Raw genomic sequence first — 21,507 nt, forward strand, 5'->3', positions numbered from 1 at the left:
CTACGAAAAAGCAATAAAAGAGCGTCGTGTAGTGAAACATTATGTGGTCAAGTAGAAAGGATGGATGTTAGTAGATTTAAACGTGGGAAGAGGTAGACCCTCGACGCACATGTCTCGATCAAATCTCGTAAAAGTAAGGAATGTTACGTCGTGCGGGGAGGCTCCTTTCGTGCACCCCGATTGTTACCGGTCAAAGAAGAAGGGCTATTGATTATTGAAAACAAAACACGCTGAGTAACAAAAATAAAACTACTGTTACTTGGTTTAGTACATGATTACTATGAAAATGTGATTTCTCAGAGTTTGCAAGGATTAAGTGACACTTTATACGTACTTTTCTGTATTTAGCAAAAATGTGTTAACCACACTTGATACACAAAGTAATAATTTTGTTGATATTTGGAATTTTGCATATACCATTTTCATTTAATTACTAATCAGAAGATTCTTAACTTAAAAAAGTGATAAACTGATCATAATGCTTACTTCATTATAAATCTTTTGGTATAAAATTGTCCTTAAAACTTCATTAATTAAGTGAATAATAACAAATAGTTGCCAAAAATCTTTAATGCTCAATATCTCAACTGTCTTTTTGAGGGTTAACTCATTTATGCAGAAGATATAGAAGTCACATTGAATATGTGGGTAAATCGATTGCAATTTAATATGAAAGTGAACTGAAACACATCACTCAGTTTGATCTATTATCTATAAAGCTTCGTCTCGGAGCCTGAACTCATCCGTTACGCAATTTACGAAAAAAGTGGCCCATAATGTTACGCAAATAAGCCTGCATGGGAACATTAACTCGATAGGAAATTGGTACCATCAATCATTGGTTTCTTTTGACCTATATTCCTACAAGTACCCGCCATTCATGTTTGTTGCTATATCTGTTTGTGTTACACTACAACATGGAATTTCTTTATTAAGTACATTGTAGTAAACGGTATAAAGATGCGTTTTCTGCTAAAAGTGTCTCTACCGACGGATTTCCTGATGTGAGCATAATAATAACTTTAACGTACTGCCTCTGTGGCCGAATGGTTACCATGCTGATGTAGCCACGCACAGATCCCGGGTTCGATTCCCGGGCCGGGAGAAATGTTTGTATGGCCAACATTTATTTATCTCGTGAGTTTGGATGTAATTTGTGGTTGTCTATGCGTGTGTCCACGGCACTCGCGATACTCAGTCTCTCTAGTAAAAAAATATTTCTTTGTGAATACTCCCATGGTGTATGCCTCCGATTTTAATAAATTTTGGATCAACATTTTTTTATCAGTTATCTAGTCTATTTGCATTAAGTACTGTCAACAACTAAAATGTTTCTGAATTTATTTATATGTGTATGTGTGTTACAGTTATAGATGATAAACTTGTATTGGTCAAAGTCAATAGTACTTACCTAGAATGAATGACAAGATGATTGCTGAGCTGACTGAAGAATATGAAAAAAAACTTCAATTATTGCGTTTTTGGAAAAAGTCCAACCATTTGTTGTAATTAAGAAAAAGTCTGATTATATTAGATACTTTAAGTAAAAAGAAGACGATTACATGTTCAATGAATGTTAGTATGAAAAGTATTTTTTTTCTCTAATTTCTTCATAATGAAATAATTTTGGATTTTCAAGTTCATGTTATTTCAAATTATATATATACTTATAGCGACATAATACATACCTATTCCATTTTCTCTTTCATTTGTAAAAGTATTTTTGTGTCTGCAACTACATTTTATTAAAATAGCTTTGAATTACATTTATCTTACTTACCTAACTCAAACTGGGGGTATACACCACGGGGGCATAACGAACGGACCCTGAAATTAATACACGAAATTTTAGAGTTTACAACGTTGATTGATATCCATTCAGTAAATGTTAAGGTAGGTGCATAAAAATATTGTGTAGATACATTGACGACATTCCGTGGGTTACATTATTTTATAGCCGTATAAAGGTTGTTATTATCATATTATGATTGGTACTTAACGTCCACTTAATTATAAAAAACCCATTCATCTATAAAAAATTACGAGTAGTTTATTTACGCAGTACTTAATTGTCTTCGATCAGTCATGTTTTATAAAATCTGTACAATTTTGTCATAATTCAATAAACCGTTTATTTGTTACTACCGGCTATAATATACAGTGTGTATTTTTAACTGAGACAGCATAGGGAAATCCGAAATCATAGGAGATAAAGGGAAATAAGTATTGGGAATAGTTAAACCTTTTTTATGAAAACATTTTTGCATAGGCAATTTTTTGGTCAAGTGTGAGTTGTCCATAAAAATAAATAAAACTGATTCATGTAAGGATCGTTTCATTGCGTTGGAAGAAAAAAATCGGGACAATTTCGGACATATAGTTTCGGATTTCCCCATACTCTCCCCATAAAAAAAACCATACACACACACCGACACACACATACACACACTCACACACACACACACACTCACTCACTCTCTCTCACACACACACGGCGCGTGCACACATTACTTACAACAAAAATACGAGATCCAGCTATAGAAACAAAATCGAAGGAATCTTCGATTATGACTGGATCTCGTAAAAACATGGTAACAACGCTTAGAAACAGAAAAATATGTAGGTACAATATAATTTGCCACTATGTACAAGCTTTTAGTAGTAGTAGAGCACCTTGTGAAAGAGTTCTAACCTATTTCTGCCGCCAAACACCGGTTTTGAAGGGTAATGGTGCTGGTGATATGCTTGTAGGCAAATGGGACTTGCCACCTTATGTCTCAGGGTGACAGGCGCAGTGGCAGTGCCCTTTAGATCTGTCGATTACCACCAGGCACACTACTTGTTCGTCCCGTCACTTGGTTAAAAAAAAGTTGACAAGTTACTTCTCAACTCTGTAATGGCGATCTGTGTACTGATTTCGAACATCAGTGTTCGTTTTGCCATAATAACTTTCTGGAATTTCGCAAAATCGTGAAGGAGGTTTGAATAAGTAACCTAATCTAATGCTTCACTAATATCAGTAAGCGATGTAATTGTTATAAACTGTTACTTAAGAAAATCATAATAGGTCCAGTAGAATCACGTTATTCGCATAAAATAAATGAGGTAGATATCATAACGTGATCAATGTCATCCATGTGAAATTTATATCACAAATCGCGTGTTCATAGAAGCTGTCCGTTAATGTTCGTGCAAATTAAAGTCACGTTGCCACCATTATGCATCATCGCAACTCATCTGCGCGGGAGCACGATGATTACAGCTTGTCTCTATTTATCTCTGTCTGCGTTTTGTTTACTTGCCATTGCTTACAATATTACTTGCTCATTATCGTTTACATTACTTTCATTTTATATTTTATTTCTTTTTATACAGATTCTAGCCACGATAATTTATTACAACTATCGAATATGCAGTACACACACGACAGAACGCATGCACAGTTATACACAAGAAATGGGCAGACGGCCTTTCTGATGGAAAATCGTTACCGCTGTCTATAGACATTGAGGGTTCCATAACATTCCTTTGTTGGTTGTAGCAAATAAGATCTTACGGTTATTAGCTTGTTTCATTATCAAACGTGCTCACTATAGTCAATAATTATAACTTTTTCATAAAAGAAAAACAAGCCAAGTTTCTGTTAACGAATTCATCCCCTACTTTGCCAACCTTAGAAATGGACTATTTTCTTCAAATTTAAATGGAACCACTACTGAGGTACCCTCTTCCCAACAAAGAAAGAGTAATTGAAATCGGTTGACAAATATCGGAAAATCGCGTACACGTTTAAGTCGGTTAATAAAACAAACATATAGTATGAACACGGTGATGGTGCATGCTGAAAAGTGCAGTCCAACCGTGTTTTAGATTGCACTAGCTCTCTTACTGTCCAATCCATAAAACAGCAATTCTACTTCGTGGTGGAACAATCAGACAGAGTCTACACAGAGAATGTCAAATAATCAAATCCCGGATTTGTCAGTCACTCTGCTCAGTAAATTGGAGCAGCTCCAAAATAAGTGCGGTAGGTTCGTCTTCGTACTTCGTAAATTTGACCATGTCTCCCAATTTCGCGCACAACTTAAATGGCTGCCCATCCATCGGCGTAGAGATCTTCATATCCTTTCACTTCTCTACTCAATTCTATTCTATCCCTTTACGCCTTCTTATCTTAAGATCGCTTTACTTTCCACTCTTCTACACTCTGCCGTCCCCTTCGCTCCTCTGATACTCTCATACTAAATTTGCCCTCTCATACCTCTAACTTTTATTCCAACTCTTTTACCATTTCTGCGATCAGATTGTGGAATTCTCTCCCTGAATTGATTCGACGATCCCCTTCTCTTCATTCCTTCAAACAACGTGTCAAGAATCATCGGAATTTAAGAGTTGAGGAAGTGTCCTCAACTCCTAAATTCCGTCTGTCCTCTACTATCCTTTCATTTGTTTCCTACATTTACCTATACTTCATTTTTCTTTTCCTTTAAAAGTATATGAGCATTTAATATTATTGTGTATTTATTGTTATGTGTGTATTAATATTATTATTATTTGTATGTATATGTATATCTATCTACGTATATGTATATATTTTTATTATTACTTAGTATGTAGTGTACTTATGATGATGTTCTCTGGTTGCACCCCTTTTTGCATATCCGAAATATCTATCCTAAGGTTGCCTGGAAGAAATTGCTACATAGCAATAAGTCCATTACCATTGAATGTAAATGATAAGCACATTAACTTACTACTACTATTATACTTAAGCTATTGTATTGTATTTTAATTGTAATTTTATGTGCAAAAGAATATTTAATTCATTCAATATCCTTATTTGTTCTCTTTAAAATTCTTTACGTTGAAGATAATTTCAACTCTGGTATTAACTATGAGTATTAGCTCAACTACACTGACAATTTGTATTAAATGTTTAAAGGGTAAAATTCCATTAGCGTTAGTGATTTGGATCGCAAAACTTTTTATCTAATCCTTATCACCGTTTGGTATCGAAAGGGCTTTATTCACGTGACGATTCATCACGTAGTCCCTAACATATATCCTCCTGTTATTTTCGACTCTGCGAAACATTTGTTTTTCTACCTGTCTATTATATCTTGTTTTTTCTTTCATTTATACAATCGTAAGTTTTCAATTCATAACTCATTCATTGATAATTTTTGTCATTGAACATTTTAATGACGTCATAATTCAATATCTCTAAAGTTAACACGTATGTTTATCGTATAAGCATAGTTTAACATAGCAATCATTGGGAATGTCTCCCACACACGTTCCAATTGCTTTTGGACACCTGTTTACTTCTGACGGCATCGATACTATAAAATTATAGACATATTAAAGATTCATTCATTATGTTGTAAGTAGAAGTAATTGAAAAGAATTTCGTTATTGTTTCTCTGGATCACTGGATTCTATGGTTTGATTAAGAACATCTCCGAGCTCAAGCAATGTCACAGCGTAGACTGTAGATTCTGTCTTTTGCTTTCTAATGGGTATACATTACTCATATCTAGGCAAACATGTACCATAGCCACATAAGGTTAATGTAACCAAGAAAAACCTACAATTCTTTAATATTATTCGACTAGTGTCGCAAAATGTAATTAGTTGTGTTCACTGCAGATCGATTGTCGCAGTTGTTAATGGCTCTTAAGCCCTGAAGCCACCCTTATAAATATTCTCTGGGTATAAAAAGCACCGACTGGCTGTGCATGGATTACACTTATGTATGGTAGTGTATGTTTTTTTATATTATGAAGTGACAGGACGAAAATGTCGTGCTACTTGGTCGTAAGCTACAAGCTTGTCCAACAATCGCAAAGATTTGAGGGGCACTGCCACTGCGCCTGTTACCCAGAGACAAGTTGACAAGTTCCATATGCCTGTAATTTCACCAGCACCCTTATCCTTCAAAACCGGAACGAAGTAATGCAGACATTACGGCTTGGCGGCAGAAAAAGTATTGGGTTTAGAAGAAGCACGAAAGTAAAATAAATGCTGTGGAAATGCGAGCTTTGAGAAATATGGCTGGAGTGACTCTGATGGACAAATTACGGAAAAGTGTGATAAGAGACCGTTGCGGCGTGGAAGAAAACGTAATGACAAACATCGAACAAGGGATGCTTAGGTAGTTCGAATTCGTAGCTAGAATGAATGAGAGAAGATGGTCGAAACATATTTATAAGGCGAGAATGAGCGAGTAAGTTAGTAAAGGTCGACAAAGGCAAACTTGACATGACCAAATTGAGAACGTCGTTAAAAAAATCGTCGTCAAAAGTACTCTTAACCGATAAATATGCAAGAAAGCATTGATGCGTGTTGATGAGGCGAACGATGTGCATTAGAATCGTAGCAAGTGGAAGGCGTAGTTTCTGCCTAACCCGATGGCAAAAGGGGGTGAAATATATGCATGTATTCTATGGGTATTGTAATTGTCAGATACAAAACTAAGTATAATAAAAGCTCTTCTAACTATCCGCATTATTGATAAAATCAATCTTTGCTGATTGTGACTGATGTTATCAGACACAATACACGAGGTACAATATTTATTAGACATGTGTAAAAAATTATTAACATATACATAATATGTTTTAACGTATAATATTTAACTCACAGCTTCTTATTAGTACCATTTAACTCCCATAATGGCTTCTTACTTGGAGAAAATTTACGTCGGTTGAATATAATAAATCACTTACACTTGAAATGGTATAATTTATGCAGTCTTGCGCTGAATGGTAATGATTAAGAACGGGCCATAAACTTCTACTTTCGGATATAAATTTAATACACATCTTCGCCTGCAAATTTCAATTAGTAGGTCTCTCAGTCTTATTTATGACCTTTGTATTTGTAAATAGTCTCTGATACAGTGATCAATATATAATCAATAAAATAAAGTTGTGTTCAGTCATTCAAAAAGCGTCCTAAATTGAAACTTTTTTGTCATAGCTTTGCCTTCGGCAAATTTTCGGGGTACGTTTCTGCACACTTATTAGATCAGTTTTGACAATAGTGAGTTATATCTTGACCGCTCTAAATTCTAAGGAAGTGCGTGTACGAGTAAGAGCATTGAAACTCAGTTGAAATTTAAATTACAAATTGCTCTACAACGTGTAAATTGACTGTGACCTGAATGGGTCTATGTCTGTGTCAATGACGTAAATGACAATTGTTGATTGAATGAATTAGTGGTTTGCTGTTTAACCCAGAGCTTTTTTATGGCTGTATTGAATGTTTGCATAAACTTTGACATATTCCCTTTGCATATACTGAAATGGTTACACGCTTGCAAAGTTTCACGCCACTGCCTTCCTCATAATATTATAGCAGCTTCTAGCCTATTAGAAATATAATGTATCTCTGCACGTTTGCACTATCACTATATAACACGTATAACAAGTTCTTCGTCTTGATCTTTTGAACAATTCTGAATGTTTCAAGGTAATACGATCAGTTCTTCTGATTGAGTGTTCTGTTGCATAACGATATTTAGTTGCGACGGGTCCATTATGAAACAGTGTATTGTCTCGCTCCTTGAGCTCTGTGCTTGGTTACGTCAGTTCCTTATTTCGACTGTTCAATGCAAATAATGGGTCATAAATCGGCTTTGTTTCCTGACCATCGCTCATTTTTTTTTGACGCAGTCCTTAGTTTATTCATGTATTGATGGAACTCAATTTACGAGGTTTTTTTGCGTCTGTTCATACAGTTACGTCACACCTCTTGTAATACGTTGTTGTACATCTCAGCCACGTGAAATATTTTATAAAAACTATTTACTTGGTTAATTCATACTTCTCATTTACACAGTTTGCAGATAGTTCAAGGTGGACGCTGTTTTAAAACGTCTTGAAGATATCGTAACGAAACCCTTCATACGATTTTGTTAATATTTATATTTTATAGAGGTAAATAACCTAGTAGGTGATTCGTAAGAATGTAGTCCTATCGATTGGCGTGGAAACGCGGATTCATTGTCGGCGTCATCTCAGTGTGTCAACCGTTAGGCCTGGAACTGCATCTGTCTTGTCTTCATCGTAACAAGTCACTTTGTCTACTACGTGCACGTTGCGGTGTTATAGTAAATGACTTGAGAAACTTTCTTGAATACGCTTTAAGATTTGTTGATATAAGAGTTGTTTATTTGTAAGCAGTTTGAGCGGAAGATAATTATGAATTTGCAAACAAAACCGTATGGAGTGAGTGTGATTAGATATTCTGAAGGAAGTAAAGATTTTTTTTCTTCAAATTCATTGCAAATTCTACGGTCCAATTAATAATAAATACCAATACTAAAATTAATTGATTGTGCTATTCCTCAACATTTCTACAAGTCGTCATGAAGCCCAAATTTTGCATTCCGACCATCAGGTCGGTAGGTCGGTCGATAGGTAGGTATCATAGGTTGATACCTGATGATAGATAACTGAGGGCCGCCATGTCAAGTCTGTGGGAAAATGTAAAATGTACAGAACTAATTAAATTTTTATTGAATTGATATTCAATTATTTTTTGTGAAATTACTCCACTAGTTTGTTATAATTATTAATACAAAGATCGAACACTCAGAAAAAACACTCAGAAAAATTCCTTCGATCCGGTCGGATTCGAACCGACGTCTTCTTGCATACCGTGCCAGACGCTATACCAACTAAGCCACGGAACGAACCAACCGACCTCACGAATTTTTCTATGTGCTTGCGTCGTGTCTTTGTACTTGGTCTTTCAACGACTTTTTAATCGTAGGGCCATCTATGAGAAGTCTATTGCAGATTTATCACCCAGTTAGTACCTTTACAGCTACCAGTCCTGGCGAGAGATGTCGCTATTCGCTGTATTAATTAAATTTTTTTGAATTGATATTCAATTATTTTTTTGTGAAATTACTCCACTAGTTTGTTATAATTATTAATACAAAGATCGAACACTCAGAAAAAACACTAATTATATGAAATATAATATAATAAAAAATCTAATTATATGTATCTATATTGAATTTACAAAACATATTACCCATTACGTCCCCTGAAATTAACGCAACCTACGTTGCAATTTCAAGCAGCACAAAATTCGCAACACAGGGCAAGTCGTAATTTCATCCAGCTTGTACGTAATTGACTGACCTAATATTTTCCATACGCTCTTGTATGCATCCATCCACATATCGGGATGCAATGTGCACCGGTGTGTAAGCGTATCGGTCGGACGCGCGCCATTGCGTGTGCGCACAAATTGAAGATGAATTAATAAACTCTCCACTTTTATTGCTATCTCTAGATAGAGCATTTCTATTAATTTCCATAAAACATTATGTATATTTTTTTCTGGTATCGTAAAAATCTTTGAAAGTACTTATCAACAAAAATGTCATTTCCACAAATTCTCCAACAATTATGAATAATCAGCGTCAGTATTGCTTTAAAACATCTATAATTTCCAAAAAAAATTTTTATTCATGCTGTGAATTTGTTTTTCTTCTACAAATAACTATCACAAGTTAGCAAATGGGTGCTTGCTTATAATTGCCTTGCTCTTCTTATTGTATAAATTAAAGAACTGCTTATTGATTAGATTTACTTCGTCGTGTGAAATAATTCCAAACAATTAACATTATACAAGTCACGAATCTCGATTGCCAAGAAACATTCAATCGCATGTCGCACAAATAATTGCAATATAGCGTTGTGTATCAATGTCAAATAATTAAGAGATCGTGTTCACTCATGTCGCATGGATATGTCAACGTGCACCTTACTCAACTCGATTTGCTAATAAGGTTTCGTAATTGCCGCTCCCTGTGTACGATGAGGCAAATAACGAACATAAGTACATACACAATCACACAAACGAATCGGAATCCACCTGGAAGATCCTACACTATCGAGTTCATAGGTTTTCGCGATTGTTACACATATGAAAAGGAACTATTTTTTCGGATATAAATTGCGTGTATTTGTATTTTCGACAGTGCAAACAGTACGAACAGAGGGGCATATCAGGGTCCGAAACGTTGGTTTGTTTGTAAAAACAAATATACGCGATTCAAAGCCAAAAAAATCGTTCTATTTCCTATGTGAAACCTGCACTATTTATTATTATAATTTCCTATTCTTATTAACAGTAAAGAATATTATCTATTAACAAGTTTAATTACTTAGGAAGGTCCTGAATTACTAGCTTAGAAGTCAAAACCATACCTTGGGAGACTGAAAACTTTTATACAAATAAGGTATTGTTATAAGTACGAGTTAACTAAGTCATGTTAAATAAAGTTTTCTGTAGCAGTAGAGCTCCTTGTGAAAGAGTTTGTCCAGGGAATTACGGCCACCTTACCTATTTCTGCCGCCAAGCAGTAATGTCAGCATTACTGCGTTTCAGTTTTGAAGGGTTAAGGGTGCTGGTGAAATTACAGGCACATGGGACTTGTCAACTTATGTCTCAGGGTGAGGGGTGCAGTGGCAATGCCCCTCAGATCTTTGTGATTTCAAGCTCTAAGGGGCACTGCAACTGTTATGGATAGGCGTGTCGCTTACTATCAGGCGCACGACTTGTTCGTCCCGTCACTTGATATTATAAAAAAAAACAACAACCTACGGTGTCAAATTTCATAGATACAGTACTCTAAAATGTACACTTATATCAACTTTTTTGTAAAACTTTTACCTTAAAGTCTTATACTAAACGCCTACTTCAACGTTTTGTCACACTAAATATTGTTATGGGACAAATAAACATACATAGTTATAGTAAGTAACCGCTGTGACAAAACTTCAGTGTGTATGTATATTTTGTCACAGTTTTAGCATACTAGGTAGCTGAACAGTTAAATTCCTTTCTTCATTCTTGCAAGTACTTGCAAAATACATGGTTTCCGTAATAGTTAAGCAAATAAATTCTTTAAGTAAGTAAGTTTGTTATAAACATCGCAAATATTTACACTTAGCAAGAGTGATTAACGTAAAGGTTAAACAAATAGCTATATTTTTATGAAACATGTAGTCACGGTTTCACAATCTGCATAAAATACGATTAAGTAATATAGTGAATTAAATGTATTATTCGACCTAATTACATGCTTAGCTTTTTAACCTATCGAATCACACATAATCTTTCCAAAGTCTACTTCACCCTTATTGCACGCTTGTAAGTTCAACAAGTTACTAGAAACTGTGCTAGTCTTCCATTTTTGTTCATTTTGTGTGTAGCAACTATTAAACCCTTTTCTAGATATCAACGCCGCAGTTAAAGAGGAAGTAATTTTCAACAGGACCAAATTTGTTCAAAGAGGATGCATATTTCGCCCTAACGACTCTCATACCATACTCAACCTCTTTCTACAAATTCGAGCATAGAATTCTCGTTTGTGAGGTGACTTATGTAGAATATAATTAGTGCGAAGTAAAATATTTATTTGCGTCTGAAAATAAAGAGATATCAATTCTTAGTTAACTGCCTTTAGAGGTCATTAAAAAAATAAGTGCAAGTCACATCATTACCGTCAAAATATAAACTGTTCAATACCAAGTCATTGATATTAAATACACAGTTCTCACGTGTTACCGCAACTTTTTTCTTGGAAATCTTTTCGAAACTTTTTTGCTACTTTTGTCGCGCTTGCTCTTATACATTCGTTCATATTCTTATTCTTTTCACACCCTTGTAATTTATGCCCGGTTCATTCCCCCAATCGCATCTCTTCCCGAAAGTGCCATTGGTTAAATTCCATTTTTAAAAGAGTCAGCGGATACGTTGTCTCCGGCGTTGTCACCACTACGCCATTGAAACGGTCCACTTTATGAGTAGATTCCATTTCATTTTACCGCTTGATTGGGTTCCGACGGAAACGGGATTTTGTTAACGGAAAAGGGCTTGGGATTTTAGTCTAATTTTTGTATCAGCTCTGTGTGTATAGCAGTCAGTCTATTATTCTCGCGCGTTGCGCGTGCGCAGCTGCGTGTTTAGTTGCGTTCGCAGCATGATCAAGAATAACCGTCGCGGCAGTTCCCGCCTGGAAGTTCTCGTTAATTCAAATTGTCCCTTAAACTCGTAAACGGTCAAGTTGTGTAACGTCTCGCGCCATTCTCAGAATTAGTTTAGTTACGCCTATCGCGACGAACACATATTTATGAATCGAATTTTAAACTTCTGCCGCTTAGTATTCTACACTCGCGTGTGTAATTCGTATTCGACTATTTTGGCACATAGCGATGGTTCTTATCGCTGACGAAACATTTGCTTACCACGATAATTGATAAGCAAACTAACAAAGTGGTAATCTGTGACAAGGGCTGGGAAAACAGAAAAAATAGAGTCGGCTATTCTATAATTAAGCTAAGTTTGATGTGCGGACGTAGTTTTGTCTTTTTGTAAGTCATTAAGTGTAGTTTTAGATAGATACAGTGCGTATGAGTGATGCGTCTGCGCCGGTGCAAGTGTAACGTTGAACCTATTTTCGTGCACGGAAATAAGAGCGGCAAAAGGAGCAAAAAGGCAGCCTGAGTGAAAAACTTGAGGACGTAGTGCCGGGTGTATTTCTGTCTGTTGTGGACTAATGTAGACAACTGTTGGGTGATTCAGTGCATCGGCGTAAGAACTAGTTGAGAAAATGAAGAAGAGAACGATATCTAAATTAAAATCCATCTTTAGCTCCAAGAAAGGTGAATATTTATTTCTTTAGTCAAGTAGTCTTGAAAATGTGTTTCGTAATGTGACAAAATTTAAACGTTCACGTCTTTATAAAATATTCAACAGGTGTATATTCAAATATTCAATTGTTTTAGCAATATAATGAATATGTTTACTCAGTAATAATGAAAATGATATTACTGTAACCGTTACTGTAATTTATGCCACAATTATCAGACGTTGAAGGAGTTGGTCACGTGCTACTGTTTGTAGTTTGTGTTCTTTTCATCTTAAGTTTTAAATAAAATAAATTGCCAAATTGAATGGAAATTCACGAATTAATTTAAACCGCTTCTGTTCAATGGAATTAATTTGTTTTTATAGTACCTAAACAAGTTTTGTTTTCTTGACCTTTGCCGTTGCTTATATCGAAATTCGCTCCGAAACATTCATTTTTATCATTCATAATCTATCGATAATGTTAAGTTACGAAAAAACTATGCTTTTAACGTTCGTGCAAACTTTTCGTTTCGACTGTCTTTTCATTAGTAAAAAATTTTAACACATTCTTTTGTTTTTTGATATAAAATATTGCTTTAAAGATTGTAACTGAAAATTCGAGTAATGCAATGTCTGCAACCTAATTAAAATTATTGGCGTGCTTCTTATTCGAAGAATGCAATGTCACAACAGTTACGCTGCATTTCTTCACGCACCTGCGCACCTGGACTATGCAGAGACCTTTTTGCAATGTCCTACACTTTCTATGACATGTGACATGAGATTTTTGATAAAACCATAAAAAAAGTCTGTAATACTATCTGTGCATGCTTGTACAAGAAACTCTATTTCTCATTCATTCGTATCTTGTTCTCCTTCACCCCTGACCTGTGTTGTTATACAGGCGATAAAGTTTACTATTTTTGACTTATCTATTTCTTTCTTTTGCCATTCACCGTACAGAATAATTTCAAATTCATTTTACTGACACTTAAATTCGTTTTTCACCTATAGACATATGCTCTGGTTTTTTTAAACGCAGCTGATCCCTGAGAGCAGCTGCGCGGGCTTCTCTGTTAATAATAACATGGCGTAACTCTGATTTTAAAAAGGTCCATAAATTTCAGAAGGGTGCCAGTCTACTAGTTGCGTTATTTATCGACACACTTTTTATTTCCTGGCACTTATTTGTTAATTTTTTATGGCTATGTCATCTTCTTGTGGTCGCCAGTTATAATAATTAACATGTTAGGTTTGCCGCTAAAAACCCATATTTACTTACATTGCACAGTTTTTGATGATTTCGGTTCTCATAGTAAGTAGCAGGTTTTTTTTATGATATCAAGCGACGGACGGGATCAACAAGGCGCACGCCTGGTGTTCGCTTACCACCATTACACTTGCAGTGCCATTCAGAGCTTTAACTCGCAAATATCTGAGGGGCACCTCGACTACGCCCGTCACCTCGAGACATAAATTGACAAGTCCCATGTGCCTGTAATATACCAACACTTTTACTTACCCTTTACTGCTTGGCGGCAGAAATAAGTAAGGTGGCAGTACTTCCCTGGACGAACTTTTTCGCAAAGAGTTCTACTGCTGCTGATGAGATAAGATTCTAATTTGAAACCGATATGTTCTATGTACACCATGCTTTGATAAACTTAATTTCAGTGTGTTTCTTGGAGCGTTGTTACATTTTGGATGTTTACAATTATGGTAATACCTCGTGATAACCACCCTGCTTCTTCACCAAATAATGCTCTCTGTGTAGAAACAAATTCAATCCTACACAAATGCAGTGCGAGTGCGCGAGCACTGTTAGCAAACCCTTTAGTACAAAATACCTAGTAGCTAATCTAGTACCTGATCTATCGGCATTCCAATCATATAACAATCTACCCAATTCGGGTATTGTCGGTCGAATAGCCAAAACGACGAACTTTCTAATCGACAATTTCACTTATGATACTAATAAAAGTTATAAACGCTACGCTACCGCTAATAAAACATTTAATGTTGTTTATATTGTTATATACAGTCGTTGCAATAGCAAATAGCAGATGCAATAGCATCTGTCGTCATATAAGACTTTAAACGCCTAGTTCATTTGTACAATTTTCTACCTCCTTTGGGAGGTAAACCCTACCATAAAGTATTAGATCTATTTTTCTGGTGTTATTTTCTTTTTTATGCTACCGAGAGGCGGGACAATCAAGTCGTGCGCCTAGTGGTAAGCGAGACGACTGCCCACAGCGGTAGCAGTGCTATTGCCACTCAGAGCTTTAAATGGCAAAGATCTGAAAGGGACATTGCCACTGCACCCGTCACCTTGAGATATCCCTGGACGAACTCTTTCACAAGGAGCTCTACTGCTACTGAAACTGAATTTCATCACCACCTTGTCAATGGCAATACAGTACGCAATCTTAGCTATCCTAGTCCAAGAGGAAAGGTCGAAATGTGGTTTTCTATGCTTCATTCCGTTATAAATAACTTGCGATGAATTTCGGCCCATCTTAGATTTTTCTTGAAATTTATATTAACTTTGGAGTCAGATCAGTTAAACAGACACATTTTTTTGGTTAAGAAATTTCTGTTATACTCACATTATTGCGTTCCAGTTTTGAAGGGTAAGGGTGCTGGTGAAATTACAGGCACATGAGACTTATCAACATGAGTCTCAGGGTGAGGGGCGCAGTAACAGTGTCCTTCAGATCCTTGTGGCTTAAAGCTCTGAATGGACACTGTTATGGACAGGCGTGTCGCCTACCATTATGCACACTACTTGTTCGTCCCGTCACTTGGTGCCATAAAAAAAAAACTATTCGGTCAGTCTCGTGTTCACTACCTAATTGCCGTGGCAATTTATATGATTTGTGTATTCAATTTTTTATCGTGCAATATTATTTAATATTCTACTATTGTGTCGTGAAATATTATTTAGTAATTACACGTTATATACTTGAATATTTAAATAATAAAAATTTCCACGGAAATTAGGTAGTGAACATTTGTCCGAGAATGACCGAATTAAGCCATCGATAAAACATAATTTACCACAATAACTATGAAAATAAACGACGATTATATTATTTGAAATTAAAACAAATTATCTTCAGTAGAATTTAAACCTGTTTGTTACAAAACCAATCGTGTTCTCAAATATTATTTACTCAGCTCATTTACATTACTACATGTATAAATAATTCTTAGTTACAAGACAGTTTCCACTTTGAACCTCTATAGAGAAGACGATGTACAAAAATTTATAAACATAATTAAATTAAATTGTACGAGTTATTTAGTGCTCGAAAACGGATGTGTAACATTAAACTTCATTAGTGAACAAAGACATTCGATACAAATTTGTTGTTAATGATGTAATTAATTTAAAATAAATGAATCTTATTTTTTGTCGTATAGAAGTTAGTAGGCTATTGGCTATGATTCAAGTTACCTAGAGTTTGCAAGAATAATAGTACTTTTGTGTTTCTTCCGAGTTATATTTCTTTTGTGCCTGTAGTTATAATAAAAAGAATAAGTATAAAAAGTTTATTGAACTCTGTGATATGCTGTAGAAAATAAAAAAACAAACTATAATATATAAAATAAAATTTAATAAATAAATTATATTTTCACTTAAATATTCGCTAGTGTTAGTATTCTTTTTGTTGATATGTGGATCTAGATAGCCTAGTCTGCGGGTTAGCATAATTCACTAACTGATAAGTGCCTGGTTATTGGATTTCTAGTGCTGTACTCATGCGCAAGCCAGTGTGTTCAGTGTACAATTTAACGCCGCACATGTTGCATGTTTCAGTGTGAAATTTTTGTTTTTGTATTTTGTCGTGAACAATGCCTTGCGGCATTCGTTTTTATCGCTGGCGAGGTGAGAGAACCTTAAATGTATTCGTTTTTCATATCATTAGTAGTATTCAGACTTTAAACTTTTCATTTAAAAAATTAAAGTTCATTTCAATCATAACCAGCACTAGCGCGTTGCAATCGTGTATAGTCATTACATTAAATCTCTTCTTAGCCATTGTATTATGTAAGTATTTTTTATGCGTAAACAAATGTTTTAACTGGTGTATCTTTTTCATTACGCGTTATATCTTCGCAACTATATCAATATAATAATCGCAACTCGAAACCTGCTGTATCAACCCATATGTTTCCCAATCCTCTCTAAACACGCCTACGTAATAAGCATTGTTTTAAATTGACAACTCTTTGATGAACAACTCATGTCCAAGTCAATCTCACCTCACGTTTTGTTATCATTGCTTTATAACAAATCATAGCTGCGACACTTACATAATATGATAACATGTTTAAATTCTCAAAATAAACCCAATATCTCAATATATATTTTTAAGTTACTCAAGACTCAATTGTAGCCATCATTAAGTTGATTATTACATCTACAATTTTAATAGGCTTTGTTTTTGTCGTATCTCCTTGTGTCATTATTCATTTCCACCTGTCCGTTCCACGTCTCATTTTGCACTGTTTGATCATCATACTGCCTGATGCGTCTTGTAAGCTAAGCCATTTGCTGATAACCGTGATGTAACAGTTGTCAAAATTCCATAAATCCATTATTTGAAATATTAAATACCAAAACTGACTAAGTTTCAATTTTATGCAACATCTAGTGACAGTTTCTATACTTATTCGAGACTTGCATGGGGGATCAAGCTTGGTTTTCTCTCTTAAATATTTATTTCACAAAACTCGATGTCTTACCTAATGTACTGTCGCACTCAATGTAATATATGTTTTCTGCTTGCTTGTTCCTATTAAAAATACCAAATGTTACTAGTATTTAACTAGTAACGTTTGTGTGTAATACTATAATATTGAGATGCATCTGATCTATTAAAACCGTTTCCGTGAAACCCATGAGAAATAACGAACTCGTGACATTTCTTCTCTTAGCGTAATGCATAAGTTGATATAATCTTTTCTCTTTACTAAAATGTCTTCATAACATGTTTTCTGTACACAGTTGTTTGAAATTTTTATTATTATGCATCCGATAAAGATCGTAACTAGAAAAATTCCAAAAGTAAACAATGCTATATATAACCTGATTCTTTTCTTGTTAAAAAATATTGTGTAAATGATTTTTTTTACCATCAGAATGATTATGCAGGTTAAATGTCATGTGTGTGACGTCGTTCCATTGTTTTGTTTTTATTAAGGTTCATATGACTACCGAAGACTAATTTTACAGTCTTTTTGTATGGGGATTCCGTAGTTAAATTTCAAGTTTCGGTCCATAGTTTAAATTCAAGAATTTGGTTTTTGCAGGTTGTTAGTTAGTATTCTAAACTACATGCACTGTATGTAAAACACATTTACTACAACACTTGCGGATATTGTGTTCTGTGTTTTGTTCTAAAAACATTGTGTTAAGTACGCATGAATAAATATTAAATATTGCTAAAAGTTATTACTTCTCAGAACACACATTCGCTTCTCGAATATCCCAGGAAACATAAGACGGACCACAAAAAGTAGTTGTGAAATCGACAGGCCAAATATACTTATCTGAAACGACAAATTCATCGTATTTGGATACTTCCGAGAAGACATTTGAGATCCAATATTAGCTTTCATAGACGTTATAATACGGAATCAACAGATCAGCGCCGGCGAATTGGAATAGAATAGAAATTTATATTTGTTTATCGAAGCAAAGCCTTTGGCAATAATGATTCACTCTACTTTCACCTACAAACATTAATTCTTAAACACATTTTAGATTTTTCAGTATCTTGGATTCCGAAGCTGTGTTACAAAAACCATGTTTAAAAGTTTCAATTGAGCAGCGTTTATGTCTGAGCTAATAAAATGCTGTGCATCGTCGTTCTACCTTTTGAATGGGACAGGAAATATTTTGGGGTTCTCAGAATAGTTAGCTATAAAATGCTAGTATGTAACTTAAAACGGGCAAGTTGACCTTTATTTACGTAAGAGGTGTAAAGTAACACAGTAAACTCTCACATATCTACATACAACTTGTTTGCGTATGTTACTTCTCACGGACACACTTGGACCGCAACACGCTGAAACTGAGCCTTTTATCCGAAAGTGCCAGCTCACAGACATTGTCTAACGCCTGTTTTTAGAGCAGCTGAATTCTTTTGGCTACTTTCTTTTAAACTATGCTGAGCTCTGTTCTCACGTTGACCAAGCGAGTAGCGCCGTGAGTGGAGAGTGCGCGATTGATCGACAATGCGTGTAAATGGGCAACTGTCAAACCGGACGACTTTCTGAGTCTTGTCAAGCTTGTCCTTAATAAAGATTGACAATTTGAGAAGTACTTTGTTTATTGTGCCACCTCTCACCCGGAACGTCTCACGGCTTTGGTAACATGACCAGAGAAAATTGTGTTTCATAATCAAGTATTATCACTATAGACGCGTGTCGCAGATATCTATATACCACTTTTTCTTTTTCTTCTCAAATATTGTTTATTTACAGCCGTTGCAAATTTCGTTTTGAAGTTGGAAAACTCTGTCACTGGCTGAGACGTTAACCGCAAAAAAAAGCGAGGGGAAAAAAGGACATCGTTTGGGTAGTTTTTCAATAGTTTGGATCGAAAGGTTTTCCGAGTACCTACAAAGTCTTCGTGTTGACCCCTCAGGTCGTAAAAGTTTCAATTATTCCTTTCTGGGATACAGATCGTGTACCTCCGGTAGAAAGATTTCCGTTACACTGGGTTGCTTTTTTACAAGTTTCTCTATTCGGTCTTCAATTCATGATTTACAATCTGCTGTGAAGACTGAAGATGGTAATAAAAATATTTATTTTTACTGTGCAATCATCACTGGATGTATGCTCAAATAGGAAGTAATTTTGTGCTTTATTGCGTTCACGCCAATTGTGGGTCATAATTAAGTTCGTAATTTAGATACGCTTTCTTCTCTAATCCAACACGGTTTTTTGAGGAAAATATTTCAATTGGCGTATTTTTCTATAAATTATACGATTTGAGTAGTATTTTGTAACCACGAGTACCTAAGTTATTAATGCATTTCATCACGTATTATACATGTATTTTGTAAAATGTTATCAACAATAACACCAGTATAAAGATTATCTTCGCTAGACGTTTTTATGACTACTGTTATCCGGTTTGATGGGCCAGCAGAATATTAATAGATTTAACCTTTTGCCTATAAACACGCCAGGCGACGGTTTTGGAAATATTAATATGTTAACTTTATTAAAAGCCGAGAGTATAATGTTATGTGAATAGTTACTCTAGCCTTAAACAGGCTCATACATCGAAATAATCCGGAAACGTATTTGGAGTGTAATTATCACATGTATTCAAGTATTATCCTAATATTGTCTTTATAAGGTGATTCTAGTCGTGTGTTCATGCCATATTCATCTTTGATTAGTTACGATCTTAGATTTTCCTCGATCTTTCAATGCCAAGTGTAATCTTGATTTTTTTTTATTATTGTTCTCGATACTGCACATACCTACTTATGTTACTTTTTACTAGTCTTGGAAATTGCCTTGCAAACATAGTTGTTGCAGAAAACGCTTTTTGTAATCTACATTTCCTTCCATTAAAATTTGTTTTGTTCATTTTACATTGTCTTTGGAGTTATATTACTACATAAAAGAAATCTTTTATTTTATATTTGCAATATCCAACATATCCGCCGAAGATATTGTTCCCTAAAGAATCACCTTCAGGAATTTCGGTATCCATAAAGTTGTACCTGGTACTAGGTTATACCATCTCACCCCTCGATAAATTTCCATTTCACCCTCCTGTAATTTCACCTCGATATATTTTACTAATTGATGGTAGCTTTAAGCAACTATATTCTCTATGTATCTTGTTTGACCACTACAATCTTGTAATCGTTTTCCTTGTTTGCAAATGTTTAATAAATATATACTTTATTGTATTTACTTGTTTTCGATTGAGTATTATTACTTTCAATAATATTATGTATATTATTATTACTTTAGTATGTGTTATTTTCAACCTTAATTTCATTTGTTACTGGTATTTAACTATAATTATGTTATAACTTTTAGAAATTTATGTTCAGCTGAAATACTTCTTCGTCGTTATTATTTAATTGTACGTCAATGAAAAACATCAATTAGAATGCAGCAAAAATGCATTTCCATATCACATCATTTGACAAGTGCTCGTTATTTAATAATTTAAAATTAGTTAACTAAATGTTTTATCTAATTAATCTGTTTTGACGACAATGTTACATCTTAATCTTTCTAAAACTTTAAAGACGCGTTTGACGTCGTAATGAGAACTATGAATTTCGAAACAGATACTGTGACTATTATAATCAAAGCATGTTTCGTTTTAGCTACCGTCGTAATTGTTGAATCCAAGGCGAACCCCGATGCAATGACAATTTTTTTTTCCGTGCAAGCTGCAATGTGTTGACAAATTAATTTTTACCATACAAAGTTCCTGCTGCACGTCTACGTTTCCATTGAGCTTGGAAGAATGAGCTGTTAAATTCTTAGCTTCATATACATGAGACCAAATGCCAACAGGTCGAGACCCCCCGTCTGCATAATTACATCTGTGGCTCCAGAAAGTCTACCTCCATTTTGCCTTTTCCATATCTGAGATTAAAATCTGCGTTACGTTGCTCATTGTTTTCATACCGTGATATAACGCGGAGAAATTACATCGACAGTCAGGGATTATGATATTGCCCTACTCTAATGTGGAATTATTTTAGGTATACCTTTTCTTCCATTGGCTGACCAAATTTTTAGAAAAAAAGGTTTATAATTATTAATACAAAGATCGAACACTCAGAAAAAATTCCTTCG

The 21,507-nt window shown here is 34.9% G+C and overlaps 1 protein-coding gene across 5 annotated transcripts in view; it reads left to right on the forward strand.

Moving 5' to 3' along the window:
- LOC113231271 (protein PF14_0175-like) overlaps positions 1–21,507 on the forward strand; it is a 49,938-nt gene that overhangs the window by 10,508 nt on the left and 17,923 nt on the right. Inside the window, exon 1 of one of the 5 annotated variants that reach the window (XM_026465506.1) lies at positions 12,111–12,689. The exons of 1 other annotated variant lie outside the window; for it this stretch is intronic. In XM_026465506.1, coding sequence (XP_026321291.1) covers positions 12,638–12,689 — 52 coding nt within the window. In that variant the 5' untranslated portion in view covers positions 12,111–12,637. Of the gene's footprint in view, positions 1–12,110; positions 12,690–16,430; positions 16,550–21,507 lie in introns of those variants that run through there. 3 more of the 5 variants (XM_026465508.1, XM_026465510.1, XM_026465507.1) reach the window with 3 other exon arrangements.

This window comes from Hyposmocoma kahamanoa, unplaced genomic scaffold, assembly GCF_003589595.1.
Source record: "Hyposmocoma kahamanoa isolate Upper Pololo Valley unplaced genomic scaffold, ASM358959v1 65, whole genome shotgun sequence".
NCBI lineage: Eukaryota > Metazoa > Arthropoda > Insecta > Lepidoptera > Cosmopterigidae > Hyposmocoma > Hyposmocoma kahamanoa.